General features: G+C 33.9%; 1 protein-coding gene across 7 annotated transcripts in view; it reads right to left on the bottom strand.

The window, feature by feature from the left end:
* Positions 1-26,378, bottom strand: part of EHBP1 (EH domain binding protein 1) — a 602,469-nt gene that overhangs the window by 176,920 nt on the left and 399,171 nt on the right. For 6 of the 7 annotated variants that reach the window (XM_036263545.1, XM_036263548.1, XM_036263550.1 and 3 more), the window contains 3 exons: positions 19,553-19,657; positions 18,773-18,895; positions 14,475-14,715 (listed from right to left, as the gene is read on the bottom strand). In XM_036263545.1, the coding sequence (XP_036119438.1) occupies positions 14,475-14,715; positions 18,773-18,895; positions 19,553-19,657 (469 nt within the window). The remainder of the gene's footprint in view (positions 1-14,474; positions 14,716-18,772; positions 18,896-19,552; positions 19,658-26,378) is intronic. The other variant, XM_036263551.1, reaches the window with a different exon arrangement.

Genomic DNA, 26,378 nt, shown 5'->3' with positions numbered 1-26,378 from the left:
GCACTTTATGTATTACTTTCTTGGCTTGGAGGTTCCCAGACAATCCTGTCAATATATAAAATCCACATGAGAGTGGACCTGTGCTTATAACTTCTCAGGGAAGACTTTCCCACCCACCCACCCTCTATGCCCAGGCAGAAAATCATCCTTGTTAACTTCCTTTAAGAGTAGAATTTTTTCCTCATTAGTTATTCATAAACACAACTCTCTGGTATATATGATAAATTTCTCTCCTATTATACAATAATAAACTGTTATTCTCATTCTTATTTTTTAGTTTGTCACATTTTTTCAATACTAATCAGTCCCCTAAAGTCTAATACCCTATGTGCATAGTAACGACAGAATTTCTGAGTCTATAAATCTAAGCACCAGATCACCCAAACACAGTGATTATAACAAGGCAATTCCACCTAAGTCACATAAGGCCCATGCGGGTGATAGTCCTATGTTTCAACTGTGCATGTTATTTGAGCTACGATAGTATCAGACTCACTCAGAACCAAAACCAATTATCTACATCTCTGTCTAAGGATTTATAACTATAGTCACATGAGAATCTGGTTACCAAGTATAACTAAATCAAAGATGGAAAATACATCCTATTTGTAATGTCACTCTCACTCTGTACTCATAGCAACAGTTAGAATCATGTAACTCCTTCCCATTGAGCTGGAGTACAGAGGCAGAATCTCTCAACTTTGCTCAGGGTAGCTGGTTTTAATTGAGTGGCATTGGCATCTACATAGAAACCTATTGTCCTTTCTCTTCTTATGTTTCTGCATTCAAGAGAAAAAGAACAAAAGTAGATATATAGATATATATTTAAAAATTAGCTTTCAGACCAAAAATATTCTTGCCTAGTGACCAAGATATGCTTGAAGTATTTATATCCAATGCTTACCACCTACTGAAGAACTTGGGGAAATCAAAGCAAGGAACAATATTAAATCAAAGCAAGGAACAGTGTTTAAAAAAAGTTGAACATTCTCTCTAAAAAGTCACAACTAGTCTAGAATGGAGGGCTTGCCAATAACACTATTTTTTTTTTAAACCCTTACTTGAAGATATTTTTCTATTTATCTTCATATACAGTGGGAGGGGGAAAGAGAAAGAGAGAGAGAAACATTGATGTGAAAAAGACACATCGATTGGTTGCCTCCCGCAAAACCACGACCAGGGCCAGGGACCGAACTACAACCAAGGTACATGCCCTTGACCAGAATAGAACCCGCAACTCTTTGGTCCTCAGGCCAATGCTCCCATCACTGAACCAAACTGGCCAGGGCGCTAATAACACTATTAACATTTAAAAAGTGCTTACACCATGCTAGGTACTGTTTTAAGTGTTTTAGATGTATTAACCTATTTAATCCTTATTTGTCCTACTAATTTTATCAATAGCCTAATATAGCTGTTTTTCAAAATCTAAAAGTAGTTCAAAGAGATAAATATAAAAAAATGGGATTAAAATTTTTCATTTAAACTCCAAAACTTAGAAAAGAAAAAATATTTTCCCCCAAACTTACTATTTGCCAACTGATGTTTCAGGACTGAACAAATCCATATTAATCTAAGAGTTAATTCAGTTATGTGAATTATTTGGGTGATCTTTTAAAAAATTATTCCTGGTTAAATCTCTTCATAACAAATTTCCATAGTAGATTGTAAGAATAGCTACTACAATAATTATCATTATTATTTTGTTATGTAAAAATATGGCTAGTTTTAAGAAAAACTCAGGTGTGTTAGAGGATGGATTTTTATATTTCAAAGAGATTTGTGCTTAGAAAAATTAACAAAATTCCTAAAAACAAGCAATTTTAACGGAATTTACAATATTCAGTTGCATGCAACTTTTATAAAACATCTAGTATACACACATAGATATCTAAATATTGTCCTTTTTACTCATATCTCTCTGCCTGCTTCTAACCACATAGGTATTCCTCTAACCATCTGAATACTGGTCTTCTTTGTACGTACAAGTAGAAAATAAGCTCAGTTCGACTGATTTCCAAAGTTGGTTCCTGAGGTTCACATTACTGGAAACAATCAAAATGGACATTTTCTTGAAACAATTAGAGCTATGCTTCTCAGTCTGTTTTAACTATGCCATGTAGTGAAAAATAAAATTTGTTGGACATGCTAGAGGAAACAGGAAGCTGTTGGAAAATTAAGTCACCTGGGACTCCAGCTGCCCTGAAACATGCATGACCACTAGGAGGCCTAAGGGAATCTCTATACACTTATCCTCCTGTGAAAGAACAGTATGCTAGGCACCACCACTGATTAGGTACTTAATCCCTGACTAAAGCTGACCCGATATGTCTCTCTCACATTGATGTTTCTCTCTCTCTCTTCCTCCCTCCCTTCCACTCTTCCTAAAATTCAATGAAAAAATATCCTCAGGTGAAGATGAACAAACAAATAAAAAGTGGAATTTAATGTTATGTGATGTGTATCTCAATAAAAAGTGCTATAAAAAGTGACTAAGACTGGCTTGCATGGTTCAGTGGTTATGTGTCAACATATGTACAAAGAGGATGCCAGTTTGATTCCCAGTCAGGGCAAATGCCCAGGTTGCAGGCTTGATCCCAGTAGGGGGCATGCATGAGACAGCTGATGGGTGTTTCTACCTCTTTCTCCCTCTTCCTTCCTCTCTAAAAATCAAAACAAAAATAAGTGAATAAGAACAATATAAATGATTATGAAGCTGCTCCCTTCTATTATATAACTGCTGATTAATGCATTTAAAAATATTCAAACAATATTTTAGTAAAGAAAAATTATTTAAGGAATTAACATAATTTTCACATTCTGTTTATCATCTAGGATTTGAATAATCTATTTCAGGGCTTCCTACATCACTCTAAATGAAAAAGAATTATTTTTATCCCTGTATTATTCTTTTTGAATAATAGATTAGTTATATCATTACATCATTGTGAATTAAAAATTCATCAGTTATATTAAGTGGAAAATTGGATAGAATAATTTTAAATGACATTACTCATTGTTCGCAAAATAATTCACCCAGAAAAAATATTATAGAAAGACAAACTATAAGTTTATTAGAAATAAGATTAACAAACATACTGAAAAAAAAAAAATGATGAGAGGTATAGCAAAATATATAGTCTTTTCCTGTCACTTTGAAAATTTCTGTTTCTTTGGAAAAACAATACAAATTTATTAAAATGAGTGTGTAGCACCTCTGAATAAAATCCAGTGACAATTTCCTTGAAAAACTGACACACAATACTAGAAATGATTCATACTGGACTTCAAAAGCCACTTCATAAATGTTTTTTAAAAATATTACTGCTTTATCAATTTTTGTCTTTGCTACATAAACTGGAATGGCTGCACTAACCCCCAAACATGAGAAAACTAAGAAATCAACGTGGTTGCTACGTGTAAAGGACATGCACTAAAAGCACTGAAGGGTATATACTTTCTCTTGGTGCTAATAGATATTCTTAGGCTCTGAAGACTATTTTACACATCAAAGGACTCAGCACTATTTATTTGTAATAGTTTCAGGTCAGAGGACACAGGAAGAGTTTGGTAAGGAAAGGTGAGTCATAGGTTTTTCACTTGATTTGAAAGGTCATACATAAGTTTATTGTTGTAGTAAACAAATTTTGGAATATTTCTGCTACTGAAAATATACCACACACTTTTGAGGAATAAAGATGAGAAATACCAAATAAGGAATTAATACAAACAGAGTTCTTCCTGGATTCTCACATTAGCTAATGAGCAATCTTTAGAATTTGTGTGTATATTCCTACAAAAAAGCAGGAGAGTTTATCAGCTCTCTCTGGTAACCTCAAATGACTGAGCTCTTTAGAATGTTCTTTACTCATGGGAAATGTATAAAGATTATGACTTTCACTGTGGTTAAAAGAATGGTCAAAAGGAAACAGTCAATCTGATTTTAGTTTTTATTAAGGCATTTTAAAAGCTTAAGCAAACATTAGATGTCTCTTTAATTTGTTAATAGGAGAGAGCTGGGAGTATGTGTGTATGTCTGTGTTGTGTAATACCCAGGCACCTTGGAATGACTGAATGCTTGTACTTAAAGTTTGCATTGACATTCAAATACTCGAGGTGTGTGGCTATTACTCAGCACCTACAACACCCATGAGAAATTTTATTTCAATCACACATTAGCTGTTTCAAAGAAAACAAATATAATAACTTGAGCAAGAGTTGAGTCAATTTTTTCAATCATGGTATAGTTATTAATTAGTACTGAAATCTCAACCTGTTTTTAGAATTAGATTGTTATGATGTAATTCTACATACTTATAGGAAGTTAGAAGTTTTTTAGGTTTCTTCAAAACCTAGCCACGCAGATGGAGGCAGGCAGCACATGTGAGAGTCATTAGCCATCTGTTGTAAAATGGGAAAAGGTTGAGAAATGCACTTCCAAAGCAACAGAAAACAAGTCAACTACCTCATTCTTTAAACAAGTCTCCTAAATATTTGAGTTTGGTTATTATAGTTCCCTTAAACCATCTCTTTTCTAAGTCAAATAGTAGTGCCTACACCCTCAATCACTGTTCACCTGATGTAGTTTCAGGATATTTTACTTCTTTACATTATAAAACACAGAATATATTCTTACTTATACTTTAAAGTCAATTCATTTTAAAGGGATTTTAAAACATTAGACAAGTGTTTTATATATACTACTATATTTGACATTTCTTGTGGTCTTCTTCATTCCTTAGATTCATCCATGTAGTTTCATGTATCAATAGTCTGTTTCTTCCTTATAAATAAATAGAAGCATATATCATGCTCATAGACAGGAAGAATTAACATCATTCAAAATATCCATACTACAGATTAAATGTAATCCTTATCAAAATGCCAACAGCATTTTTTAAATAACTAGAATAATCCCAAAAACATATATGGAACCTCAAAACACACACACACACACACACACACACACACACACACACACACAAAACCAAACCTGAATAGAGAGAGCTATCTTGAGAAAAAAGAACAAAGTTGGAGGGGTCACACTACATGATATCAAACTATACTACAAGGCCATAGTCATCAAAAGAGCATAATACTGGCATAAAAACAGACACACAGATCAATGGAACAGAATAGAGCCCAGAAATAAACTCACACCTATATGGTGAATTAATCTATGACAAAGCAGGCAAGAATATATGATGGGGTAAAAACAGTCTGTTCAATAAATGGTGTTGGGAAAATTGGACAGATAAATGCAAAAAATAAAAATAAAAAAGAAAGGAAGAAAGAAACTAGACCACCTTCTGACACCACAAACAAGAATAAACTCAAAATTAATTTAAAGCCTTAAATAGAAAACTCAAAACCATAAAACTCCTAAAAGAAAACATACACAATAAAATCTCTGACATTTCTCTTCATAATGTTTTTTTCTGACACATTTCCTTGGGCAAGAGAAATAAAAGAAAACATAAGCAAATGGGACTACATCAAACTAAAAAGTTTTGCATAGCAAAGGAAACCATCAACAAAACAAAAAGGAACCTACTGAATGAAAAAATATATTCGCCAATGATACATCCAATAAGGGGTTAATAACTAAAACATAAAGAACTCATATAACTCAACACTGAAAAACCAATCTAATTTATAAATGGGCAAGAGCACCTGAATAGATACTATTTCATAGAGGGCATATAGATGGCCTATAGGCATGAAAAGATGCTCAGTGTCACTAATCATCAGAGAAATGAAAATTAAAACCATAATGAACTATCACCTCCCACCTGTCAGAATGGCTATCATCAATAAATCGACATAGGAAGTGTTGGTGAGGATGTGGAGAAAACAGAGCCTTTGTGCATTGTTGGTGGGAATGCAGATTGGTGAGGCCATTATGGAAAACAGTATAGAGGGTACTCAAAAACTAAAAAATGGAACTGCCTTATGACCGAGCAATTCTACTTCTGGATATATATCTGAAGAAACCCAAAATACAAATTAGAATTTATGCACCTCTATGGTCAATTCAGTGTTATTTACAATAGCAAAGATATGAAATCAACCAAGTGACCATCAACTTTAATAGACAAATGGATAAAAAAGTGGTGACACACCAAACAAGCACTGCAAGAAATGTTAAAAGGACTACTGTAATTAGTAGAAGAAACAGGGAGAAAAATATAACCACAATAAACAAAAATGGCAATACATAAGTATATATCAACAATAACCTTAAATGTAAATGGATTGAACACTCCAATCAAAAGGCACAGAGTAGCTGATTGGATACTAAAGCATGACTCATATATATGCTGTTTACAAGCAACCCACCATGCAACAAAAGAATCACATATGTTGAAAGTGAAGGGATGGAAAAAAATCTTCCAAGCAAAGGAAAGGAAAAAAAAGCTGGGGTAGCAATACTCATATCTGATAAAATAGATTTCAAAATGAAGGCCATTAACTAAAGACAAAGGCCATTATATAATTTTGAAAGGATCTACCCAACAGGAAGATATAACCTTGGTATACATATATGCATCCAATATAGGAGTACCAAAATATATCACAAATCTTCTGGAGGCCTTCAAAGGAGAAATCGACAGCAATACAATCATAGCAGGGGACTTCAATACCCTGCTGACATCACTTGATAGATCCTCTAGACAAAAAATTAACAGGAAAACAGAGACTCTAAATGATGCCCTAGATCAAATGGATTTAATAGATATCTACCCCAAGACTGCAGAATTCACATTCTTCTCAAGTGCACATGGGACATTTTCAAAGACAGATCACATGTTAGAACGCAAACTAAGTCTCCACAAGTTCAAGAAGACTGAAATTATATCAAGCATCTTCTCAGAACACAATGGCATGAAACTAGAAATCAACTGCAACAAAAACACGCAAAGACGTTTGAACACATGGAGTCAAAATAGCACGTTATCAAACAAGGAATGGGTTACTAAGGAGACCAAGAAAGAAAAGAAATTCCTGGAAACCAATGAAAATGAACACACAATAACACAAATTTTTTTTTTTTGGTACATGCCCCTAGTGGGAACCAAACCTGGACTCTATGGTCTGCGGGCCAATGCTCCAACGCTCCAACTGGCCAGGGCAATAACACAAAATTTATGGGACGTAGCAAAAGCAGTCCTGAGGGGTAAGTTCATATAGTACTACAGGCCTACCTCAAGAAACAAGAAAAATTTCTAATAGACTATCTAACCTCACAACGTAAAAAACTAGAAAGCAAACAAAAAGAAAAACCCAGATCAAGTAGAAGAAAAGAAACAGTAAAGATCAAAGCAGAAACAAATGACATAGAGACAAAAAAAAAATTTCGAAAGATCAATGAAACAAAGAGCTGGTTCTTTGAAAAGATAAACAAGTGTGATGGACCCTTAGCTAGACTCACCAAGAAACAGAGAGAGTGGACCCAAATAAATAAAATCAGAAATGAAAGAGAAATAACAACTGATACCACAGAAATACGAAGGATCGTGAACAAATACAAGGAACAATTATATGGCAACAAATTGGACAATCTAAGCAAAATGGACAAATTTCTAGAAACACAGTCTTCCAAAACTGAACTGGGAAGAGACAGAAAACATGAACAGATCAACAGCAACTAAGGAAATTGAAGATGTAATCAAGACTCTGCCAGTAAACAAAAGCCAAGACTGGGAGGCTTCACAGGGAAGTTTTATCAAACATTCAAAGAAAAATTACACCCATTTCCTCAAACTATTTCAAAAACTTCAAGAACAAAAAAGATTTCCAAACTTGTTTATGAGGTCAGCATAATTCTAATTCCAAAACCAATTAGAGACACTACAAAGAAAGAAAACTAGAGGCCAATATCCCCGATGAACACAGATGCCAAAAACTTTAACAAAATATTAGCAAATTGGATCCAGCAATACATTAAAAAAATTATTCACCATGACTAAGTGGGATTCATCCCAGGGATGCAAGGTTGGTACAATGTTTGCAAATCAATACATGTCATACACCACATAAACAAAATGAATGATAAAAACCATATGATCATATCAACAGATGCTAAAAAAGCATTCTACAAAATCCAGCACCCATTTCTGATCAAAACACTCAGCAATGTGGGAACACAGGGATATCTCGACATAATAAAGGCCATATATGAAAAACCTACAGCCAACATCATACTCAATAGGCAAAAACTAAAAGCATTTTTCTTAAGAACAGGAACAAGACAGGGATGCCCACTTTTGCCACTCATATTTAACATAGTACTGGAAGTCTTAGCCACAGCAATCAGACAGGAAGAAAAAATAAAAGGGATCCAAATTGGAAATGAGGAAGTGAAACTGTCATTCTTCGCAGATGACATGATATTATACACAGAAAACCCTAAAGACTCTATCAAAAAGCTAGATTTCATAAATGAATTTGGCAAAGTAGCAGGATAAAAATTAGCATCAAGAAATTGACGGCATTCTTATATACCAATAATAAACTCACAGAAAGAGAAACTAAAAAAATAATCTCTTTTACCATTGCGGCAAAAAAAATAAGATACCTAGGAATAAACCTAACCAAAGAAGTAAAGGACCTAATTGCAGAAAACTATAGGATATTGAAAAAGAAATAGAGAAAGATATAACAAAAATAGAAGCACATACCTTGTTCACAGATTGGAAGAATTAACATCATTAAAATGTCTATACTACTCAAAGCAATCTATAGATTTAATGCAACCCCCATCAAAATACCAAGGACATATTTCACAGAACTAGAACAAATACTTCAAAAGTTCATATGGAACCAAAAAAGACCCTGAATATCTACAGCAATCTTGAAAAAGTAGGAGAGATCATATTACCAGATATCAGGTTATATGACAAAGCCAGGGTATTCAAAACAGCCTGGTACTGGCACAAGAACAGACATACAGATCAATTGAACAGAACAGAGAACCTGAGAATTGACACAAGACATTATGCTCAATTAATATTTGACAAAGAAGGCAAGAGTATACAATGGAGTAAAGACAGCCTCTTCAATAAATGGTGCTGGGAAAATTGGACAGCTACATGCAAAAAAAAAAAAAAGAAAAGAAAAGAAACTAGACCACCAACTTACACCATACACAAGAATAAACTCAAAATGGATAAAAGACTTAAATGTGACTGGCGAATCCATAAAAATCTTAGAAGAAAATGTAGGCAACAAAATTTCAGACATCAGACACAGTGGAATTTTCACTGAGACAATGCCTAAGGCAAAAGAAACAAAGAAAAAAATGAACATATGGGACTACATCAAACTAAAAAGCTTCTGCACAGCAAAAGAAACAACCATCAAAATGGAAAGAGAACCCACTATATGGGAGAGCATAATTGGCAACGATACATCAGATAAGGGGTTAATTTCCAAAATATATGGAGTGCTCATACAACTCAACAAAAGGAAGACAAAGAACTCAAATAAAAAATGGGCTGAGGACCTACCTAAATAGACACCTCTCCAAAAAGGATATACAAATGGCTAAGAGACATATGAAGAAATGACTCAACGTCACTAATCAGCAGAGAGATGCAAATTAAAACAATAAGGTATTACTTCTCACCTGTCAGAATGGCTGTTATCATCAAACAACAAATGCTGGTGAGGGTGTGGAGAAAAGGGGACTCTAGTATACTGCTGGTGGGAATGCAGACTGGTGCAGACACTATGGAAAACAATATGGTGTTTCCTAAAAAAATTAAAAATTGAACTGCCATTTGAACCAGTGATCCCACTTCTAGGAATTTATCCTAAGAAGCCTGAAACACCAATCGGAAAGAATATATGTACCCCTATGTTCATAACAGCACTATTTACAATTGCTAACATCTGGAAACAGCCCAAGTGTCCATCAATAGATGAGTGGATAAAAAAGCTGTGGTACTTATACACAATGGAATACTATGCAGGTGTAAGAAAGATCTCTTTTCCTTGAAGAAGACATGGAGGGACCTAGGGAGCATTATGTTAAGCAAAATAAGCCATTCAGAGAAAGACAAATGCCACATGATCTCACTTATTTGTGGAATACAATGAACAAAATAAACTAATGAACAAAACAGACCCAGAGACAGAAAGGAGTATGGTTCAGAATGACAGACATCAGAGAAGGGGGGGGGTCAAGAGAGATGAATAAGATAAACCAAAGAATTTATATGTGTGTATGCGTAAACAACAGACATAGACAACAATACTAAGGAGGTGGGGGGGGGGCGAAATGGGGAGGAGGGTGTCTGGGGGGAAAAAGGAGAAACATATGTAACAAAAATCAATAAAAATTGAAAAAAAAGTGATGATACAATGGAATATTACTTGGCCATAAAAAAAAAATGAAATTTAACAATTTATCAGAGTGTGGATGGACCTAGAGGGTATTATGCTAAGTGAATAAGTCAAACAGAGAAAGACAAATAGCACAATTTCACTTATATATGGAATCTTAAGAATAAAACAAATAAACAACACAAAAACAAATTCATAGTTACAGAGAATAAACTGAGGGTTGCCAGATGAGAGGGGAGTTGAGGAGCTGGGTGAAAAAGGTAAAGAGATTAAGAAGTACAGACTGGTAGTTATAAAATAGTTACTGGACATGAAGTATAGCATAAGAAATATAGTCAATAATATTGTGATAACTATGTATGTGCCAAGTGGAGGAATCACTTTGTTAACTATATAACTGTCTAACCACTATGCTATACACATGAAACTAATGTAGATTAACATTGAATGCCAACTGTATTTGAAAAATAAAATTCTGAAAAATCATTTATTTCTTCTTTATTACTGAGTAGTATTCCATTGTATGGATATAACACAATTTGTTTATCCATTTTCCTACTGATGAACATTGGAGTTATTCTCATATTTTGCTATTGTGATAAGTAAACGTGTTAAACTATTCATGTACAAATCTTTCTGTGGACATATGCTTTCATTCCTCTTAGGTGAATAGTACCTAGAATGGAATGTCTGGGTCAAATGATAGGTATAAGTTTAACATTTTAAGAAACTGCCAAAATTGTTTTCTAAAATGGTTGTATCACACTTAAGTGTCCTTTGACAGATGACTGGATAAAGAAGATTTGGTACAGAATACTATTCAGCTATAAGAAAAGATGAAATACTGCCATTTGCAACAACATGGATGGATCTTGAAAATGTTATGCTAGCAAAGTCAAACAGAAAAAATTAAAATCATGTAATTTTACTTATACGTGAAATATAAAACTAAAAACAACAAATGAACAAACAAGACAAAAACTCAAACAATAAAGTGGTTATTAAAAGGAAAGGGGGATGTGGGGTGGTAGTAAAGGGTAAAAGTGATCAAATATAAGGTGATGGAAGGAGATCTTACTTTGGGTGGCAGACACACATGCAATATACAGATGATGTATTACAGAATTGTACACTTGAAACCTGGGTAATTTTATTAACCAATGTTACCCCAGTAAATTTAATTAAAAATAAAATAAAATGATTCTACCATTTAGAACTCTCTTGAGAATTCTATGAGAGTTTCAGTGGCTCTACATCCTTGACAGTATTTGATATAGCCATTCTCTTAAATTTTAGCAATTCAAGTGGGTATGTAGTGGTATCTTACTTGGTTTTAATTTGCATTCCCTTGATGAATAAGATGTTGAGCATGTTTTGTATGCACACGGACTATTCTTATATTTTCTTTTGTGAAATTTCTTTTCAAATCTTTCCCTCTTTAAAAAAATGTTTGTCTTATTATTGGGCTAAAAAATTACTTACAACCTCTTGACAGAGGTTTTTTGACAGATATGTGTTTTACAAAGAATTTCTGCCAAACCATGACATGCCTTCTCATTTTCCTAAGTGTCTTTCTTTTTTTTATTTAAAGAATAAGTTTTTCATTTTGCTGGTGTCTAACAATTTTTCCTTTTTTTGTGCTTTTTGCATCCTAATCCAAAATCACTAAGATTTTCACCTATGCTTTCTTCTAGAAGTTCCAATGTTTTAGTTCTTTTTTGTTGTTGTTTTTTTTTAATCCTCACCCGAGGACATTTTTGCATTCTTTGTTCAGACAGAGCGGGAGGGAGAGAGAGGAAGAGAGAGAGAGAGAAACATCGATGTGAAGGGACACATCGAGTGGCTGCCACCCGCACGACCAACCAGGGCCGGGGACAAACTGCAACCGAGGTACGTGCCCTTAGCAGGAACTGAACCCGGGTCTCTCCGTACCGCAGGCCGACGCTCTAACCGCTGAGCCAAACCAGCCAGGGCCCAATGTTTTAGTTCTTACTTTTAGGTGTATATATTTTTAGTTAAATTTTTTATATGGTGTGATATGAGGATTGTAGTTTGTGTGTGTGTGGGAGGAGTAGGGGCTTGATATGGAAATCTACTTATTCTAGCACCATTTGTTGTCAAGATTATCATTTAATAACCAACTTCCCTTGCTAGCTTTGTCAAAAATCCATTGGCAGTATAAGTGTAGATTTATTTCAGGACTTTTTCATTTTTTTTCCTTTCACCTATATGCCTACTTTTAAGTAATACCACAATGTCTTGGTTAATGAGTCTTGAAATGGAGTAGTTCAAGTCCTCCAAGTTTGTTCTTTTTCAAATTGTTCTGACGCTTCTAGATCCCTTGCATTTCTATATATATTTTAGAATTAGCTTACCAACTTTTACAAAAAAGTACATCAAAATTTTGATTTGGATAGTACTGAATGAATAGATCAATTTGAATCCACACCCATAGTATTTCTGTCCATTTGATTTCTCTCTTTATTTGCTCTCAGCAATGCTTTGTTGCTTTCAGCATACAATTATACCTTTCTTCAAATTTATCCCTCAGGGCTTTATTTTATACTTTTGTATATGGTGTTTAAAAATTCTCTATTTCTGCCCTGGCTGGTTTGACTCAGCGGTTGGAGCGTCGGCCTGCAGACCAGAGAGTCCTGGGTTCGGTTCCCACTTGGGGCACGTACAAAAAACAAAACAAAACTCTAGTAACAAAAATAAATTAATTAATTAAATTTTTAAAAAATCTCTATTTCTGACATTCCATTGTACTATAGAAAAATATAATTAAATTTGTATATTAATCAATTATCCTGTAATGTTGCCAAATTTACTCTTTGGTTCTAGTAAACTTTCTGAAGATTCCTTATGACTTTCTACATAAACAACTATGTCATCTGTAAAAATATTAGGATATCTTCAAGTAACATTATGCTGAAGAAGCTTAAAACATCACTCTTCAATTTCCCACTCTCAACTTCTATGCTAAATTGTCATAATTGTCATTTTTAAGATTGTCATTTTCTATACGTGTTATAAAACACAGAATATATTTTTATTTAAACTTTAAAGTCAGTTATATTTTAGAGAAATTTTAAAAATAGGAAGTATTTTATATATACTAATATTTTCGTCATTTCTGGTACTCTGCATTCCTTTGCAGAGCCAAATCTCCACGTAGTGTCACTTTCTCCCTACCTGAAGAGCTTCTTTTTTAACATGGCTGCAAGTAGAAGTTTTGCTTTCTGCTTTTTAATACACCCAGGGCCACAGACTGTAGTCACACAGGTATTACACTGTATAACTTCAGAACACAATGTGAATACCTCGTTCTCCTATGACCACCCTAGATTTGAGTAAAATGGAAGCCCTAATCACACTGACTATACTGAACTTGTAAACCTTTCATTTGGGTAAGAATAAATAACACAAATGACAATTCCTAATTTATAAATGTTACAGTCTCATTCTTTGGCATCTGAACAAGTCTTCTCATCAAATCAATATCATAAATAATTATTTGGTTCCTGCCCTGGCTAGTTTGGCTCAGCAGTTAGAGCACTGGCTCTCGGACCAAAGAGTTGCGGGTTTGATTCTGGTCAAGGGCATGTACCTTGGTTGCAGTTCGGTCCCCAGCCCTGGTCAGGGTCATGCGGGAGGCAACCAGTTAATGTGTCCCTCTCATGTCGATGTTTCTATTTCCTACTCTATCTGAAAATAAATGAAAAAAATATTCTCAGGTGAGGATTAAAAAAATAAAATAATTATTTGGTTCCCATGAAAGACTTATAACACAACTGAAGCGTGATGTATACAGTAATCAATTAAAAATACCCAAATACCATTTATAGCATAGTTCTTATGAGAAGACACTATAGAAATTCTAACCAGAGATTCCAGGAACATATTCCCTCGTTGGTTAGTTTAGAGTATACAAGCACATGGAGAAGGATGGGAGATTAAGGGTAAAATTTACAAAAATTCAGATGGGGATGGGATAGATACTAACTTGTAAACTATCTCAATATTGCAACAGACCTCATTTTAACCCAACTAGAAGTATATTACAGAGGATCCCTGTAGTTAATATAAAGACTGACCTATGATGATGCAAAATGAAATGTACTTACTCATCCAACTCTTCTTCTTCAGTTTTAGAACTATCAGCATAGAGGTACTTGCTCATGTCCACAGGTCTTACATTTTTTCTTTTTGTAGACTGGGGAGGAGAATCCTTTATAGTTACAAAGGTTTCTGTTTCATCGAATGGGTTTAAATACTGTGGAGTCTGTTCATCTCTGAAGGGATTATAGCTGTTATTATAAAAAGGTTCTTCTGGTTTTTTAGGTGATACTGTTTCAGTGGTTGGTTCTATAAAATAATAGCAACAGATAAGTAAATCCAATTAATTTTCTCTGATTTTTAAAACATTTTTAGTGTTTTCAAAAATACTCAATATTAAATCAAGCAACTCTATGGAGCTGAGTCAAAGCACTATTATATTTTATTACAGAGGCTAAATTCAGAATTAGTGATATCTAAGATCTTTGTCTACTTTTCCAGGCATGGTACTCCCCAAAATGGCATCTTTGGAGTGCCTTTGGAGTCTCTAACAATATTAGCACTATGACATGACAATTTTGGAAATTTTAATCTTTTTAGAAGTACAACATTCTATTATTGCCTATTTTATTTCAATGAACTAACTTGCCATCTCAAACTGATACATAATAAATATCTGCTTTAAAAAAACCGTAAAATGAATTAAATTTTGAAATGGTCTTTGGTAAGTTACACAAGTAAAATCCACTTAGGGATCTGAAAATTCATTCTGGGATGTATAGAAAATATACCCATAAATCACTGAATTTGTTCTTGCAAAATCTTCAAAGAGCAGGTTTTTGTATCCTACAAGACCTTAAATCTTTAGATCATTTAAAAAGATGTTTGAATTTTTTCAAAATAACTTGGATCCAATCAATATCCTATTTAATAATGCAAAGAAAAAAACAAGAATTTTCAAGTTGAAAGCACTGTATTAAAATCATACCAATAAGCTGACAGACATGTTATACCAAATTCTTCTAAATTTTATTATTTTGAATTTGAAAACAAAGGTACTCTTAAAAACAAAACTCTGCTTCACAGCACAAAAAGCATTACCAGCAGTATCATGTCCTCCAACTTGTGAAGTACTTAGAACCAGCCTTTTCTTCTTTTATGTTTATTAATATTTTAAAACAAAATAGAATTTCTAATAAAATTGTCCAAAATTTGATCATGATTTTGCTGATAAAAATAAATACATTCCCCACCTGAAGAAAAGTTTCAGAGAGCAAATAATAATAGCATGGCTTAAAAGTAATTTTAATTATGCCTTGCAACTCTAACAAAATATTCTGGGAAGAGGCAGAAAACTGGTTATTGAAATTCTCAAGAAAAACAATTGTTTCATAAGGGAAATTTCAAATAATTTAACCTGATTATTACAGATATATATAGGTCTCATGATTTATATATATTTATGACTTTTACATTTTAAAGTCAAACTACTTTTACCTCTACTTTAGACATTAGCCCAGAACACTTAGTCTTTCTTTATACTGAAAAAAATTATGAATTAAAATTCTATATACCATAAGGAAGCAATTATAAAGTATGAAAGAGAATGCATAAAGTTATAACAAATCAATACTAAAAATGAATTTAAATACAGTCTATGCTAGAGAAGAGACTCAATAACAGTGTATCTTTTGTAACAGGATACAAGGAACCAGGATAATATTAAAAACTTAACACCACTAGAATATTTATAATAATCTAAATAAAATATTTTCTTTTCTCAGTAGGGAAAGAAAGGTTGCAAAATTTCTGCCTACTCAATTTTTTTTATTAACAAATATCAGGTCAGAAGTGTTTAAAAAAACTAGTCAATGGAAATAAAATTTTAATTTTCACTCACAGAAAGAGGATTGTAAAAATTGATCCAAGCAAATTAATCAGTTACAAAACCAAAAGAAAGAAAGTATTCAAGCTATAAAGCAAGACTTGGAAATGACAGAACTGGTAAAAAAAAAAAAAAAAGAGGGTTTAAGATAAGATTATTTCATATAAAAACTAATAAATACACTTAGTAACTTTCTAAAAGGGTCACTGAAGCACAGAATACCATGAATGTAAGAGAACTGAAGCTGTAAAAGCAAATAATAATCCATCTTAACAACTGTAACATGTTTTTATCTTCCTCAAATACTTTTTTTACTAGAAGATACAAGTTAAAAATAAATGTTCTCCTAGTAGAAAATACTTATTCCAAAAACTCTAAGGGATATATATTTAAAGAGAATACTGGTTGTCACATTTTTTCTTAGCCCTACAGGCATGAGGAAAGATTCTGAGTAAGGTTGGCTAACCTCTCCTGTGTAGAAATACAGTACTATATGATATCTGCTACTCCTCAGAAAACAGACCTACATATATATAAAAAAAGTACTTATTTTATTCTGAAATGAAAAGCTCAAATACTGATGTCTTAAAATATTTTGGTAATATTTTTAAAACTCAATATACTCAGATGTATGTAATACACATCAAGAAGAAGCTATACGGTCAAAGGAAGACACTTGATTAAGAATCTTATCTCCAACTCCATCTCCATTTACCTAAAGTTCTTGTTCAAATCACTTAATTTCTCTGGGCCTCAGCTTCCTAATCTATGAAAATAGGTAGCTGAGCTAGATTACCTCTAAAATTTATTGTAACTGTTAAGATTTAAAATATGTTCTTAATATAATTAGCTCACAAACAAAATAAAATCTCATTAATTTAAACTTACTAATTTAGAATCTGATAAGAAGGGAGAAAGTAAAGGAAGAGAAAGAGAAGTGGTTTATGAAATAGTATTGCTCTAACAGAGTGAATCCTGAAGTTAGAACCTCATTTTCACCATGACAGGTGGCAGTTAAATTCTTTAAAGCTCATGAAGTTTTCATAAGAGCAGTCTATGGCCAGCTGATAAGATTCAGTGGTTGAAAGTTGACCCATGCACCAAGAGGTTGCCAGTTTGATTCCTGGTCAGGGAGCATGCCCGGATTGCAGGCTCCATCCCCAGTAAGAGGCGTGCAGGAGGCAGCCAACTGATGTTGATGTCTCTCTCTCTCACTGATGTTTCTGTCACTCTCTCCCTCTCCTTTCCTCTCTCTCTAAAGTCAATAAAAACATATTTAAAAAGAAAACAGCAGTCTGGAAGATGTAAACAGTGACTAATCATTCTTGCATTTACTTTATGCAAACAGAATTTAATTAAACAGAAGTCTCACTTATTAAATAGCTCTTATCTAGGCTTTAAGAGGTCAAAACTAGCCTGGGCAGTTGTTCTCAGTGGTTAGAGCATCGGTCTCAGGACTAATGAATTGAGAGTTATTCCGATCAAGGGTAGTCAAGAGCACATACCTTGGTTGTGGTTCATTCCCGGACCTAGTCTGGGTCTGGGAGGCAGCCAGTCAATGCATCTCTTTTGTGTAGATGTTTCTTTCTTTCCCTCCCTCCCATTCTATCTGAAGATAAATAGAAAAATACCCTCGGGTAAGGATTTAAAAAAAAAAAAAAAGGTCAAAACTACTTGATAAGAAAAATGACCCAGGGAAAAAATACCTGGGTTTATTACTTCCAATTATGTTGTACGTATAACAATGATTCTTAATCTTCCTTCTGCTCCGTTATTCACATGCACAACTTAACTCTCACCACTGACTATAATTCTCAACCAGGGACATGGAATAAGAGGGAGAGGGACTCATCAAATTCTCTGAGGGTGAGGGTGAAAGAGTTGTCTAGAGGAAGAAAAATCACCTGCCACTTCAATATCAGTATCCGCCACAACCTGACCTTTCTTGGTTGGCCAAACTAATGAGACTTTACTGTATGCCTGGTAGGTAAAATACTTGTTCATGTTCATTTTAAAAATCAGCACAAAATAAGAAAAAAAGGCAATAGCTACTATTTTCTATTCCTGTTTTCTAAGAATTTTGTCTTTTTTTTTTATCCTCACCAGAGAACATTTTTTTGCATTTATCTTCAGATAGAGCAAGAGGGAGAAAGGAAGGAAGAGAGAGAGAAAAACACTGATGTGAGAGACACACATTGACTGGTTGCCACCCAAATGACTGGGGCTGGGGACAAACTGCAACGGAGATACGTGCCCTTAAGCAGGAACCAAACCTGGGACTCTCTGGTTGACAGGCCAACGCTCTAACTGCTGAGGCAAACTGGCCAGGGCAGAAATTTGTCTTTTAAGGGAACTCTTGAGTACCTGCTTTTAGGGACAAAAATTATTTTATGAGTCTTTTTAAAAATCTCTTCCTGCCATTACAGTTCAAGAGATCTGACTATGTAAAGACTTCAAAAGTATAGAAAAAAAATTTGCTACCTTCCAAGTCGGGATCGCCAAATGGATTTAATTCTGCTACATCAGGATCACCAAATGGATTTAAATTCACAGTGGCCAAGTCCTTTTCTGCTTCATCCAAAAAGTTAAGTTTGTTGATAAGCTCTGAAAATAAACATGTGTGTTAGTTCAGTATGGTTATAGTAAAGCATAATTTCGATCTTCCATGAAATTTTCAAATTATAAAAATTCACATTAATAATACCTGCAAATAATAGGATATAGCCTTTTACCAGTGGCAGAATGCCCTTGAAGTATTTTGTAGCATACCAACTTTTTCATATAAAACAAAACAAACATATACATATTAATTTGAAAATCATCAGATAATGAACTAGAGAGACTTGTATCTGAATTTAATTTAATCTAATGAAAAAGTACTAACATAAATTTTTAGTAAAACATTCTTCACTCCTAAATATAAATAATTCAAATGGATTTAATCTAAGAAATATTTTTAAAAACAATATAATCACAATATATACACTAACTGAAGAAATATTGCCATGTTACATGACCAATTATTATCTTATAAGATGTTTTAAAATCAATGCCTAACGAATCCTGATATAAAGCTTTGCTAAAGATGGTAAGTTCTGTTATGTTGCTGCCTGTTGGTGTACTACAAATTACCAAAGAAAAGATCCAAGGAAAAGCACAAAGACAAAACTGACAGCTAAGTACAGACAGAAGTCAAGAGGTAGCAGGTCACAGTAAATACAGGCAATAGGCAGCAGAAAGAAAGGAAGAAAGCTCTTAGACCTTCAGAGGAACTGGCTGATTTAGCTGAAGGCATATTTGCTTGCTTTATGCAGTCATCTTGATCTTCATCTAAGCTGCTCAGAGCATTCAATTGGTTTACAATTTCTGTAAACAGAAGCCAGTCGAGACAAATGTAAGGTAAGGTCATTTAATTAAAGAGCCATAGAAGCATGCTGTTACTCAAAAAGACAAAGAAAAGGATGTTTGGTTAATAAAGAGAATACATTCAGAGAATGTTATTTTGATGAATTATAACAGATGTATTTAACTTAAAGTTATGTTGTAACATTTTAAGATAGAAAACATTTTATTGTTAAACTTATATTAGTAAGATAACTATGTTAATAAACACAAAACAAACATAATAACCCAAGTGGCTGACATTGGCTTTCAGCAACCACAATTTGCATTTGTCAAATAGTGCTTTAAACGTATATGGTAAAAACAGAATAAAAAATATCCACTGATAACACAATGTACTATTTGTTTATAATATTCTAAATTTAAACTAAAGGTTTTAAGATTACATCTACATAAATCATGAATATAATAAACACTTATCCATGTTCTAGATTTTTAAAATCAGCACAAAATAAGAAATACAGGTAATAGCTACTACTTTCTACTCCTGTTTTCTACAAAATTTGTCTTTCAAGAAAACTCTTGAGTATCTGCTTCAGGAAGCCTTATAATTTATCCAATAAGAGACAGAACAAAAAAAGATAGATCTTAAAATAAAAATTCATTTTGTATGTGAACAAAATTTTTACATGAGGTATATATATTTTAGACAACTCTCATTTATGAAACTATGATTCAATGCATGAAAATTAGCTACGAAAAAATAATAAAAGCTTACTAGAGTATTCTAGTTGATGTTTGGTGTTCCCAAAGTTAAAACCTGGGAATAACTTAGCTAATTAGGACAAACCAAACAGGTCCAGATCATTCAATGGGAAAGAAAGAAAATGGTTAGAGATAGAAAACAGTTATAAATTTAGCATCAAAAATGTTGTTCTGGCCCTGGCCAATTTTGCTCAGTGGTTAGAGTGTCAGCCCAAGGACCGAAGAGTTCTGGGTTCAGTTTCCACTAAGGGCACATACCTTGGTTGCAGTTTGTTCCTGGTCTGGTTGGGCTCGTGTGGGTGGCAACCAGTTGATATGTCTTTCTCCCATCGATGTTTCTCTCTCTCTCTCTCTCTCTCCCTCCTGCTCTATCTGAAGATAAATGCAAAAATGTCCTTGGGTGAGGATAAAAAAATATATATTGTCCTTTAACACTGTAAATCTAACTATACATTATAAATTTTATTTGAATCAATTCACAGAATACATAATGTAATAAGGTTGCCTCCATCCATTCGTTTGTTGTTCAACACTTATTTTTTTTAATTAATTATTTTTGCTATAGATGTTTCTCCTTTTTTCCCCACTGATTCCCCTCTTCCCCTCCCCGCCCTGTCCCCCGCTTTGTTGTCCATGTCCATTGTTCATGCACACATGCATGCATATAAGTTCTGTGGTTTATCTCTCCCCCACCACACCCTCTTCTGGGGATTGTCAGTCTGTACCTCACTTCCACATCTCTGGGACTACCCCATTCCTCAGACTGTTATGTTCATTATATTCCCCAGATAAGTGAGGTCATATGATACTTGTCATTATCTGTTTGGCTTGTTTTGCTTAGGATGACACTTTCCAGGTCCCTCCATGTCATCTCAAAGGATAAGAGATCTTTCTTTCTTAGAGCTGCATAGTACTCCATTGTGTGTACGTACCATAGCTTTTTTACCCATTTGTCTACTGATGGACATTTGGGCTGTTTCCAGATCTTAGCTATTGTAAATAGTGCTGCTATGAACATGGGGGTATATATATTCTTTCTGATTGGTGTTTCAGGCTTCTTAGGGTATATTCCTAGAAGTGGGATCACTGGGTCAAACGGCAATTCAATTTTTAATTTTTTGAGGTAACACCATTTGTTTTCCATAGTGGCTGCACCAGTGTGCATTCCCACCAGCAGTGTACTAGAGTCCCCTTTTCTCCACACCCTCGCCAACACTTGTTGTTTGATGATTTGTTGGTGGTGGCTATTCTGACAGGTGTGAGGCGATACCTCATTGTTGTTTTAATTTGCATCTCTCTGATGATTAGTGATGTTGAACGTTTCTTCATATGTCTCTTAGCCATTTGTATGTCCTGTTTGGAGAGGTATCTATTTAGTTCCTCTGCCCATATTTTAATTGGGTTCTTTGTCTTCCTTTTGTTGAATTGTATGAGCATTCTCTATATATTGGAAATTAACCCCTTATCTGATATATCACTGGCAATTATGCTCTCCCATACAGTGGCTTGCCTTTCCATTTTGATGATTGTATCTTTTGCTGGCAGAGCTTTTGAGTTTGATGTAGTTCCATGTGTCCATTTTCTCCTGTGTTTCTGCTGCCTTAGGTGACGTATCAGTGAAAATTCTGCTGCGTATGATGTCTGAAATTTTGTTGCCTACATTTTCTTCGAGGATTTTTATGGATTCATGAGTCACATTTAAGTCTCTTATCCATTTTGAGTTTATTCTTGTATATGGTGTAAGTTGATGGTCCAGTTTCATTTTTTTGCATGTAGCTGTCCAATTTTCCCAGCACCATTTATTAAAGAGGCTGTCTTTACTCCACTATATGCTCTTGCCACCTTTGTTAAATATTAATTGAGCACATTAATGGGTCCATTTCTGGATTCTCTGTTCTGTTCCACTGGTCTATATGCCTGTTCTTGTGCCAGTACCAGGCTTTTTTGATTACAGTGGCTTTGTAGTATAACCTGAAATCTGGTAATGTGATCCCTCCTACTTTGTTCTTCTTTTCCAAGATTGCGGTGGCTATTCGAGGTCTTTTTGGTTCCATATGAACTTTTGTAGTATTTGTTCTAGTTCTGTGAAGTATGTCTTTGCTATTTTGATAGGGATTGCATTGAATCTATAGATTGCTTTGGGTAGTATGGACATTTTAATGATGTTAATTCTTCCAATCCATGAACAAGGTATGTGCTTCCACTTTTTTATATCTTCCTCTATTTCTTTTTTCAATGACCTGTAGTTTTCTGCAAATAGGTCCTTTATTTCTTTGGTTAAGTTTATTCCTAGGTATCTTAATTTTTTTCCCACAATGGTAAGTGGGATTTTTTTCTTAGTTTCTCTTTCTGTGAGTTCATCATTGGTGTACAAGAATGCCGTCAACTTCTTGACATTAATTTTGTATCCTGCTACTTTGCCAAATGCATTTATTAAGTCTAGTAAATTTTTGATGAAGTCTTTGGGGTTTTCTACGTATAATATCATGTCATCTGCGAATAATGACAGTTTCACTTCCTCCTTTCCAATTGGATCCCTTTTATTTTTTCTTCCTGTCTGATTGCTGTGGCTAAGACTTCCAGTACTATGTTAAATAAGAGTGGCGAAAGTGAGCATCCTTGTCTTGTTCCTGTTCTTAAGGGAAATGCTTTTAGTTTTTGCCCATTGAGTATAATGTTAGCTGTAGGTCTTTCATATATGGCCTTTATTTTGTCAAGATATGATCCCTCTATTCCCATATTGCTGAGGGTTTTTTATCAGAAATGGATGCTGGATTTTGTTGAAGGCTTTTTCTGCATCTATTGATACGATCATGTGGTTTTTATTCTTCATTTTATTTATGTGGTTATCACATTTATTGATTTGTGAATATTGTACCAGACTTGCATCCCTGGGATGAATCCCACTTGGTCATGGTGAATAATTTTTTTGATGTGTTGCTGGATCCGATTTGCTAGTATTTTGTTTAGGATTTTGGCGTCTATGTTCATCAGGGATATTGGCCTGTAGTTTTCTTTCTTTGTAATGTCTTTTTCTGGTTTAGGAATTAGAATTATGCTGGCCTCATAAAACGATTTTGGAAGTCTTACTTCTTCTTGAATTTTTTGAAATAGTTTGAGAAAAATGGGTGTTAGTTCTGTTTTGAATATTCAGTAAAACTCCCCTGTGAAGCCATCTGGGCCTGGGTTTTTGTTTGCTGGGAGAGTCTTGATTACATTTTCGATTTCCTTAGTTGTTATTGGTCTGTTCAAGTTAACAAATACTTACTTACCACGCTGTGTCTAGCACTATTTTTCAAGTATGAAAAAAAAACAGACATGGTATTGTCCTTGTAGAATTTACCTTCTATAAAGATAAAAATATTGAAACAGATAATATATGACTACTAGAATATTAGATGGTCAGAAATTTGTGTTATTTTTTAGATCTTTGAGCTAAATACATATGAAAAGTTGATAAAATTATTCATTTCCCTTGTTGGAATGAGAAAATGTATCTTGTATGAATAAAATTGCTTGAAATAGTCAAAGTAAACCACAAAAAATACCAGTTAAACTCTTCATCTGAATTTTAATTGAGCTGAACAGTGTCTTCTTCCATTTTCTTCTACCAAGTCTTAAACCCCACTCTGACTCAAACTAACCTAGCACATTCCTCAGTAGGTAGAATTTATTCATAAGTTAGATCCTCTACCTCCTACTACTAGTCATTGATTGTAACTTTGTAATTTTTAGAAAAATACAATGGAGTAGATCAGTGTTAAGTGATTACCAATGCATAACTGATTTTTTCCCTTTTTATTACTAGTTGTATATTTTTAAAAATTTGCAAATGGTTTGTTTTTAACATTGAAAATACGAAAAAATATTAATAATAACAGCTAATATTTATTGATCTGTGAGAAGGACTTTATATATGTTACCAGAATTAATTCTCATAAATATCCTGAGATGTTATTTTATCATGTATGCTAGCATTATTTGCACTATATTCCCAGATGTGTAATTACTTAGTTAAAACATTTAAAAATAATGCTCAAAGAGTTGCAGTTTTCTTTATACATTTTAATTATTTTATAGTCTTAGATATAATCTCAATGAAGGTAGAAATCAATCATTTATTTAAACATATTTTATAATGAGCACTGTAGGGAATACTAAAGAAATATTAAACTTGGTCCTTACATTCAAATGATTAATACTATTCCACAGAGTTTTAGGTACATTATGGGCATTGATTTAAATACAATCAAGATGATGTTATTGCATGACTAATTATGTACATTATAATTTTCCTGAATGTTTAGATGCTCCTTCTTATCATGCTTTTGGTAATATCTAAAAAAATGATGATCATTTCCTCATTAACTAACCCAAAGTACTCTCTTCTTTCCATTTGTTTTAACAATAAGTTTTCCTTCCTATCCTAGACTTTCCTATTTTTTCATAGTTTAAACAAATCCTTCCTTAAATCCTAGAACTTCTGCTTCTAGAATTTTCATTCATATTAACAGGAAAAAAGTAATTTTAATAATCTATACCAACGTTGCCTTTATTTGATATGTAAATAAATGTTAATCCAAATCATAAAAAGAAGCAAGTTCCAAAGAAATATCATCTATCTAATAAACATTTATTAAGTAGCATAATGAACAAGGTGGGCTGATGAATGAAACAGACCCAGAGACACAGAAAGGAGTATGGCTCAGACTGACAAACATAAGGGTAGGGGGGCAGGGGATGGAGGCGATGAACCAAAGAACTTATATGCATGTATGCATAACAAATGGACATAGACAACAATGCAGGGGGGTGGGGGCAGAATAGGGAGGAGGGTGTCGAGGGAGGAAAAAGGAAAAACATCTGTAACAAAAATAAATTAATAAAAATATTTTTAAAAAAGCATTAAGAGACCAGCTAATGAGATGCCCAGTTCCATATCTTACTCCAGGAATTCGAAGATTCCGATAATTACTGTCTTTTGTAATCATTCCTTTACCTTCTGGGCCATGTCTCTAATTATTCCTGATTGATTAACATAAAAGCAACATTCCTCATTTATGAAGAGGCATATTCCTCCCTTTTCAGCAGTCAGTAGGTCTAACCTTCTATTTTGTAATATTACTGCTGCTAAGGAGTCTACTTGATCCTATATAAAAATAAATAAAACAGCATTTATTAATTACCTATTATATGCCGGTAACGGTACCTGCCCTCATGGCTGTATATGTTTGAGAGACAGACAAGTAAAGGAATACATAGTGTATGATAAATATGATGCATGTTATGGTTGAGACATGCTTCATAGGTTATGTGAAACTAGAAGAGAGGCTTTGAGGTCAGGAAGGCCTCCTGAACTTACTCAAATCTGAGCTAAAACGAGATAAATAGACAGTATTGTTAAAAGAGAAAATGGAAGGTACTGCAAATGAGAACATGACATTTGAAGAGCTTCAAGTTATTTTGGGGTTTAAGATGCAAGGAATAAAAAGAATGGAAGAAAATGAGGCTAGCAAATGGTCTAACTTATGAAAGTTTTGTGACTAAAGAATGTGAACTTTAGCCCTAGCCAGTTTTGCTCAGTGGTTAGAGCATCGGCCTACGGACCAAAGAGTCTTGAGTTCCATTTCCAGTCAAGGGCATGTACCTTGTAGGTTCAATCCCTGGCCCAGTCAGGTTCATGCGGGAGGCAACCAATCAATGTGTATCTCTCACATCAATCTCTCTCTCTCTCTCTCCCCCGCTTCCCCCTCCCACTCTATCTAAAAATCAATAAAAAATATCCTCTTATGAGGATTAAAAAAAAAAATGTTAACTTTACTTCGACAGCTGTGGGAATCCACTGAAAGGTCAAATCTATAATTTAGAAACATCATTCCAGAAGCAGCAACGGTGGCGGCATTGGGGAAAAAAACAGCATAGGAAGCAAAGATAAGTAGTTCGACATCAACACTCCATGAAGAGAGGCACACAATAAATA

The sequence above is a fragment of the Molossus molossus genome, unplaced genomic scaffold (assembly GCF_014108415.1).
Source record: "Molossus molossus isolate mMolMol1 unplaced genomic scaffold, mMolMol1.p scaffold_m16_p_15, whole genome shotgun sequence".
In the NCBI taxonomy this organism is placed as follows: Eukaryota; Metazoa; Chordata; class Mammalia; order Chiroptera; family Molossidae; genus Molossus; species Molossus molossus.
The sequence above is the reverse complement of the archived record's forward strand: the minus strand, read 5'-3'. Positions and strand labels throughout refer to the sequence as shown.